The 7,981-nt window shown below is 57.1% G+C and overlaps 1 protein-coding gene across 1 annotated transcript; it reads left to right on the forward strand.

Annotated features, from left to right (window-relative positions):
• Positions 1 to 5,912: 5,912 nt before the first annotated feature.
• Positions 5,913 to 6,957, forward strand: MDK (midkine; the record flags this gene model as incomplete). The annotated part of the gene is made up of 4 exons (XM_084207823.1): positions 5,913 to 5,991; positions 6,091 to 6,252; positions 6,360 to 6,521; positions 6,932 to 6,957. 4 exons carry the CDS (start codon positions 5,913 to 5,915, stop codon positions 6,955 to 6,957), a joined length of 429 nt encoding a protein of 142 aa, XP_084063949.1.
• Positions 6,958 to 7,981: the final 1,024 nt, after the last annotated feature.

A 7,981-nucleotide genomic window follows, 5' to 3' on the forward strand; every position in this document is an offset into this window, starting at 1 on the left:
GTTTGGCAGCCTGCCTAGTGCTCCTGCCAGCCAGCCCCTCTCTGCCCGGAGAAGCAGCCTCCTTCCCTGCCTGCATTGTCCCTTCCACCCCCACTGTGCTTCTCTTTCATGGTCTTCAAACTTCAGCTCCTGCCCAGAGCTAACAGTGAGTATCTGTAGCAGGTGTAAGGCACACCAAATTGTCCTGGCCTTCCCAGGGACCAGGTGTACGTGCAATTGGGAGGAGGGGGCCTGCTCTGCTTCAGTGCCCAGACCCCAGCATGCTGGCAACTGGCCCACATCTCAGCAGGGAGGCTGTCAGTAACCATGGCAATTGGAGTCTCCCAGCCGCCCCAGTGTCAAATATACAGTGGGGAAGAAAAGCAGTCCTGCTATGTGATCACTCTGATGAGGAGTGTTGGAAGAGGGGCAGTGTAACTTTGGGGCAGAGTCCTGCCCTTTTCTCCAAAGGGTATCAACATGCCCTCTTTCTCCTTTTCAGTCAGGTGCTGGAGGTTTGGAAGTCTGTCTGCCCTCCTGTGGGCTGGAAGCACACCTGGGGTGTAGGCACCAGGTGCATGTGTGCAGATTGGAGAAAGCAATGCAAGCCCAGCCCCAGCTACGCAGAGCTGGGGTGACAGCAGTTGGCCCTGTTAATGATTACCTGCCACACACCTCAACAAGGAAAAGGTCGTTCCTCTCCCATGCATGGCTGTGTCCCTGCACTGACACTGCAGCAACATCCACTACCATTTCCCCAAGCACCAGGCTTTCACCAGAGATGGAAAATGCAGAGCTGACATGCCATGAATTAGATTGTGACATTTTAAGAGGTAAAAAGCTCAGGTTAACCAGTTGCAGGGAAATGCACCTGGGCTGGTCACAGTCCCTCTTTTTTTCCTCCTTTCCTCAGTATGAGGCCTCTTTCTGCAGTCACAGCTGCTAATTTGAGCTGGGGAAGGAGCCATTTCCCCCATGTCCCTCAGAAAGAGCCCAAAGGGATCAAGCACAGCCACTGCTGAGACTGCTGTGCACCAAAGCATCTCTGCTCTCTCGCACAGCTAGCACTTGTCTGCTGGTGCCCTGGAACAAGTGAAAATTTGCACAGGGCTTCACTGTACCTCATGCTGCTGTGCTCTGGGCACTCCAGCGAGATCTTCAGCTCCTGGCCAGGACCAGATGAAGAGAAGCAGCAGTGCTTGCTGCACACCTAGTTCTTTAACAATTCTATAGACCCTGCTTTGCTCATCACAGTCTCGTGATTCAGACGTGCAAATCTCATGTACACCTAGGTCCTTTTTTACATTGAAGTTTGTCTTAGCAGCTTTCTTCAGCTTGAGTTTAAAGGCCAGCAATGGGGGTGGTTACTGGCTTTGCTACCTGCCCAGCTATCAGGATCCATTTCTGCATCCTGGGCTCAAACATACAGCCCGGCATCTCCAGATCCCTCACCACAGAGAGCAGTACCTCTTGCTGTGTGCGCAGCAGGAAGGGGAGATGACGTGTTCCCACATTTACCAGCTCTCCTCAAAACCTCTGCAGATGTTTAGGAAACTGCTGGCAGATTGGCAATTAAATGTGGCAATCTCTTGGAAAGTGATTCCTGGTTTTGAAGCAGCTCATAAAAAACAGCCCTGCCCTGCAACCCCACCTGTGTGCTCTCAGCAGACTTCTTCCAGGATAAGAGGTGGAGAAATTCTCTACCAGACCCCCATTTTTCTTGCATGACACTCTCCTTTCAGGTTGCTAACTCCAAAAGGGAATTGGCTTTGCTGCTGCCTTGCTCACCTCCCAAGAAAAGGTGGTGGATGGGGGAAAGGAGCAGTCACATCTGCAAGGTCCCTTTCATCCCCCACCAGCAGTCGGATACCACTGCTTGGTCCAAGGAGAAGGGCTGCAGCGTGGCTGAGCTGGGGACGGGCAGGCGGGTCAAGGGACAAGGGATGGAACTGGGGAGACGCTTGGGACAGCATGTGCTGCTCTGGGTGCTGAGCAAGTACCCCTTTCCTGGCAACTTCCCACAAGGGGCAGAGCAAGCAGAGAAGGGTGAAAAGGGCAGAGATCATGAAAGGTCGGTCCATTGATGCCAGTGGCCTTGATGGAGAAGGAGGCGTTCACGGAGCTGGTGGAGACACAGGGTGGTTCCCTTTACTCCACCGAGGCCCGGGGATGCCCCCGGGGCCAGCTTCTGTCGGAACTCAGAGCAGCAGCCCCCAGGGGAGACGCTGCCCGGCTGTTCAGCTGTGCACCCTTGGCCACTCGTTGATGTTGGGGTGCATGGTCAGCTGAACCCGCGCAGCGTTCCTGGTACCGCACCGCGGGTACGGGTTGGAGAGCACAGCAGGAAGCTGAGAGGGGACAAGGGACGGGGGCCGTGCCCCGCGGGACCTGACGCTCCCCGGGCACAGCTCACCCCCGGCCGAGGAGGCCCCCGCCCCGCCGGCCGAGGGGCCAGCCTGCCCCCGGGCCGCCCCTCCGCCGCCCTGCCTTTGTGCCTGCCGTGGGGTAGAGGAGGAGCTTGCAAAAGTTTTGGGCTAAAAACCCACCTTTTTGCTGCCAGCCGAGCCCGACGTCAGGGGCCGCTGTGCGCCGCGCGGGGCTCCGCACGCGGCCGCCACACAAAGGCAGCAGCTCCGCTCCGCTCCGCTCCGCAGGTGAGTGCGGCCCCCACACAGCTCTCGGGGTCGGGCCCCGCCGAGATGGGCGCCCCGGGCGAGGCGAGCGGCGACCGCCCATCATCTCCCCAGGGAGGCGGCGGTCATCCAGGCTGAGGGCTCTCTGGAGCGGGAAGGAGCTTTGCCGGGGTGGGGGACAGGCTCTGCCTGGGGAGGACCTGCAGAAAAGGGCGACTGGGGCCGAAGGACCGGGGGTGGTGCCCCCCCGGTGCGGAATTGCCTGAGAGGAGCCAGGGAAGAGCCTGGAGATGCAGAAGGATGGAGTTTGGTAGGGAGTCAGGGCTCCTGGAGAGCAGACGGGTTGGGTCAGTGGCCCGGTATCCTACTCCCCATTCCTCTGGGGAAGCACCCCACACTGGTTCGGCGAGAACTCAGCTGGTGGAGATCCTCCGATCGGAGCCCGGGGAGCTGCCCCGGAGCGGGGATCGACCCCCGCCCACCCCTCCGGAGGATGAGGGAAAAGCTCTAGGGGGCTCAAGGCACAGCATCTACCCTGAGGAGGGAGCAAAGGGCAGAGGTGCGGAAGGCCGCTGCCTGCTCCTCTCTCTGCCCTCAGTGCAGGGAAAGAATCCTCTTCCCTTGAAGCACCTTCTCTTCACTGCCAGGGGAAGGTGAGGCCGCCTGCTTCCCCTCAGCACCTCTGGGAAAGCCTCTTGGCCGTGCCAACGCGTTGGCTCACAGGCACATGCTCGGTGTCCCCTTTCCAGGCAGCAGGGAACTTCCTACTGTCGCGGTCGCTCCAGGCCACGGGCTTCCCGAGCGCTGGGCTGGCTCCTCGAGTGCCGGGCTGGCTGCCCGGAGGCTGGGAAGCAGCTCAGCCCGCAGAGGGAGGACAGCAGCCCTGCGCCCACCACTGCCAGAACCAGCTGCAATTTGAGCCGAGCAAAGCCAAGCCGAGAGGTCCCACTCCTGGAAAAGGGGCTGTGAGGGGGGTGCCAGCCCAGCTGCTGTTCCGTTCCCGGGAGCGAACGGGGTCAGCATTGAGGGATCAGGAGCTGAGGAGGATGTGTGGGCCGCATTAGGAGAAGTCGGTGGCACTACTTGCCCCGGAATGGTGTCCAGAGGAGGTCCAAGCTTTCCAATTGCAATAGTAGGTATTTGAGCTCTGCTTCAGCTTCACCAGGTGATTTTTCTTTTTAGAGCTTCATCTTCACCAGGTGATTTAATTTTTCTTTTTAGAGCTAATCCTAGATCATAAAAACCCAGAGCGGCTACAGGAGGGGGGAAGGGAGAACAGGGACTGATGTCATGTGAGAGCCAGCCAGCATCTGAGGAGGAGAGAAGCCAGGGCCCCGCAGGGACGCAGGAGGAGCTGTGCGAGCACGCCTGAAGGTGCTGTCAGCCCAGCCAGGAAAAACTCTTGTTTGCCTGGCTGTTTGGAAAACCAGTTGGGAAACTGCACTCCCTTTTCCTTATGAATGCTTTAGGATGAACCATGAAGGTCCCTGCAGAACTTTGCCTAGGGAAGGTGATGTGCTGGGCTGAGCCTGTGAGGAAATTCAGAGGTCCCTGGGGCTGTAGCTGGTCATCCCCTCAGAGGGTATCCTTCTAGCATCCCTCCATATATGTGGGCAGGGCCCCACTGCACCCGTGGCAATCGGACTCCGTGCCTGGCAGTGAGGCAGGGCTGAGCACAGCAGCTGGGGCTGTCTGCCCTGGAGAAGACCATGTCAGAAGGGCCTGAGCAGAAGGTGCTGGGCTGGGAGCTAGCTGCAAGGAGCACAGGGAAATGCTGTACAGCACAAGATGGGAGAAGTTAACAGAACACGTGAAACCAGGGTCATGGTGTGAATAATGTGGATGTCAGAGGTGCTACCCCATAAGAACCACTGCAGAAAATGAGACAGCCATGTCTGTAAGTCAGCTCAGCTCCAGCCTTGTCATCTGTAACCAGCCCATCTTGGCTGTGCCCTGTCCCCTTTGAAGGCAGATGGGTGGGAGCAGAGCTGAGCCGTGCTGTGCTTGGCAGGATGGCTCCCAGCCGGGCTGGGTGAGGGGGAAGGCAGATCTCAGCCCCACGACTGTGCCCTCAGCCAGCCAGTCTGTGTAATTCTCGGTGACAGTTCAATGCAGAGCGAAGCTGGCAGCTTGGCGGCGGATGCATGAAGGGTGAGTGCACTGGAGCCTGAGTAATGTGGGATGCTGCTCTCCCTGGCATGCTGCCCAGGGAGCCCAGGGGAGGGAGCAAACACTGACCTCGGGCTCTTCCCTTCATTAATGTCCCCCGGGGCCTGTAGTTCATCCCGTCCTCTCCAGCCCAATTCTGTAAAGCCCATCACAGAGCCAGGACAGGTGCCATGTATTTTCTGGATGGCTGCTGCCACACAGATATGGGTGGCATCTTAAAAGGCTTTGATGGAACAGAAATGGGGTCTCCAGATTTCAAAAGCTGGCTCTGCATGCCTGTACTCCTGTTCCCACTGAGAGCAGGATCTGGGATCCCAGTGTTGGCAGCAACATCCCACAGAGTCTCATGGTGGCAGCCAGAGAGGAGCCATCACATCGTCCAAGGCCACTGGGGCAGGGGGACAGGGCTCGATCCCCAGAGCTGAGCTCTTATGTATGTACACCTTTGTCCCCAACCTGCTCCCAGCTGTGTGCACACCTGCTCACCCCCTGCATGCACGGGTGGCGTGGGCAGCAGGCTCCATCCCTCCAATGAGCTCCCGCATTGTGGATGCTTTTTTGGTGTTTAATCCACTGATATAACTTTCAGACCTCTCATGAAAGCAGGTTTGTTTTCCTGGGCTTTTTTCCTTCTCCCTGGCATCCTCTGGAACTGGATTAAGTTACTATGGGAGCCGTGTTCCCTGGCCCCAAGGCTCTTTGGTATGGGGCAGCAGCCTGCTGGGTCATGGATAAAGGATTCACAGAGAAATACGAGGGTAAGGGCTGGCAACTGTAGGACCTTCCCCAGATGCTGTGTGGGCTGTGGGGTTCCCATGGAGAGCATTTCGACCACATAGAGGGCAATGGAGGGGCTGCAGGGGTGGGAACACTCTCAGCCCTGCAGCTCCCTGGTGGGAGGCAATTGTTGAGGTACACAATTAACCTTCCTGTTGCAATTAGTGAACATATTCTACTGGGTGGCAACAAGCAGGGCACAGGGGTGTACACACACATGTAGGTGAGTGTGTGCAATGGAGGCAGCTACTCCTGTTTTACACAGGCTGCCCACAGCCCACCATGCCCCTCCTCGACACCAAGTTGCACCCTGACCTCCAACCCACCCAATTCCCTGCTTCCTCCACAGGCAGGATGCAGGTTCGGAGTCTTTTCCTCCTCCTGGCGCTGATCCTGGTGGCTGCCACCGCCGAGGCTGGCAAGAACAAGAAAGGTGAGGGGCAGCCTGGGCAGGGGGCCAGCAGGGCAGGGGCCAGAGTAGGGCATGCTCCCCTGTCCCTGCAGAGAGCACCCACTCCACTTTTCCGTGCAGAAAAGGCAAAGAAGGATGGCTCCAAGTGTGAGGACTGGCGCTGGGGACCCTGTGTTCCCAACAGTAAGGACTGTGGCCTGGGCTACCGCGAGGGAACTTGCAAAGATGAGAGTAAGAAGCTCAAGTGCAAGATCCCCTGCAACTGGAAGAAGAAATTTGGAGGTGGGTACATGGAGATGGGGTGGTTGGGGACTACCCTGTGCTCAGTGACCAGGGCTACTGTCCTGCCAGGTCCTGGCTAGTTCTGATGCCTCTCCCCTCTCATCCAGCTGATTGCAAGTACAAATTTGAGAGCTGGGGAGGCTGCAGTGCTCAGACAGGCCTGAAGACTCGCTCCGGCATCCTGAAGAAAGCCCTGTACAATGCCCAGTGTGAGGAGACTGTCTATGTGACCAAGCCCTGCTCCTCCAAGATCAAGTCAAAGTCCAAAGGTCAGTTTCCCACCACTCGTGTCCCCAGAAGGGTCCTGTTGCAACCCTGGCCAGGGGTTTTTCAGAGGTACCTTGGCCTGTTGGGGTTTGCTTTGCTGGATTTCCTAGGATGCTCTTTCCTTTGCACTGCGAAGTCCAGCTGCTGGCTGGGTGGGAGGTGCTGCTAGGAAAAACCCTGGTCCCCCCACAAACCACTGCCATCTTTGGGATGGGATGGGGATTCCCTGCTCTCTTCACGAGGACTGGTGCAAAATGTGGTTTGGCATGGCAGGAGGCTGCCTGCAGGGACGCAGCCACTGGGCCGTGCTCAGCCTGCCATGTTGGCTACGTTTCTACCACAGCAGTGTCTGGGGGACCGTGAGCTGCCAGCAGATGCACTAACTCTTGTCTCCTGTGCTTCTTGAATGCAGCGAAGAAGGGCAAGGGGAAGGACTAGAGCAGGAAACCAGCTCATCGGCCCCTCAACGTGGTGCCTACAGGACTGGATGTCCAGCCATAGCTGGCCCCACACTACAGTCTTCCTCTTCTCCTTACTCCTTTCCATGACCTCCTCTTTCACTGAGATGCCTTGTTTTAATCATTAGTGTTGTAGAGAGCAAACCCACCCACCCTGCAGGATAGGCTGCCTCCTTCCTTGCTGCCCCATGGGCAATACCAGTGCATCCTGCCCATCTCCTCTGGGCTGGTGTTGGGGTTCACTGGGATGAACCCCACACACATTTTTCCACCCTCCAGCACAAATGAGTTGCCTTTAGCACATACTTTTGCAAACCCAGGAGCCTCCTTGCTCCTCCACCAGGTACCAGTGCCAGAGGGAAGGACTGGGTGTTGAATGCCCAAGTAACCCCATCACTGAAGCTTCTCACTCAAGGACTGCTCTCACCTCAGGGGGTTTATTCCAGCATCCCTTTGGCTGGGACATGACTTACCTGCAACAGTTGAGGAAAACACAACCATCATCCTGAGAAGCAACTGTGTCTCCTCTCTGTCACTTCTAACCATGTGTGTCCTTGCTGGGGCTGCAGCCCCTCTGCCTTTGCCATGCCAACACCAGTGCTGGATGGGAGCTCACCTTTTGGAATTTTTCTTTTTCTTTTCCAATAAAAATCTTTTTTAAAAAAGTATCAGAACTCCCCTGTTGTCCCCACAAGGTGCTGCTGTGCTGGAAACCCCAGCAAACCCCAGTTTTGCTGATCCCACTGGCACCAGCAGTGAAGTTACCTTGCAACTGGCCTGGGTGCCACATGCACATGGTCCTGCACAAAGCACCAGGCCTGACAGCCTCTTTGCAACAACGCTTCAGGTTGCCCCCCTCCTTATTCTTGGCAGAAGGGATGGGCTGCAGGAAATGTCACCAGTGGGTGACACTGGGAAGCAGGGAAGGAGCCACCCGGGTGATGACTCATTCATTCCTCACACCATGGACATTAGTTTCCTGGTCCAAGGTCTTTATTTGTCTT

This window comes from Fringilla coelebs (genome assembly GCF_963513975.1).
Source record: "Fringilla coelebs genome assembly, chromosome: 6".
Lineage (NCBI taxonomy): Eukaryota > Metazoa > Chordata > Aves > Passeriformes > Fringillidae > Fringilla > Fringilla coelebs.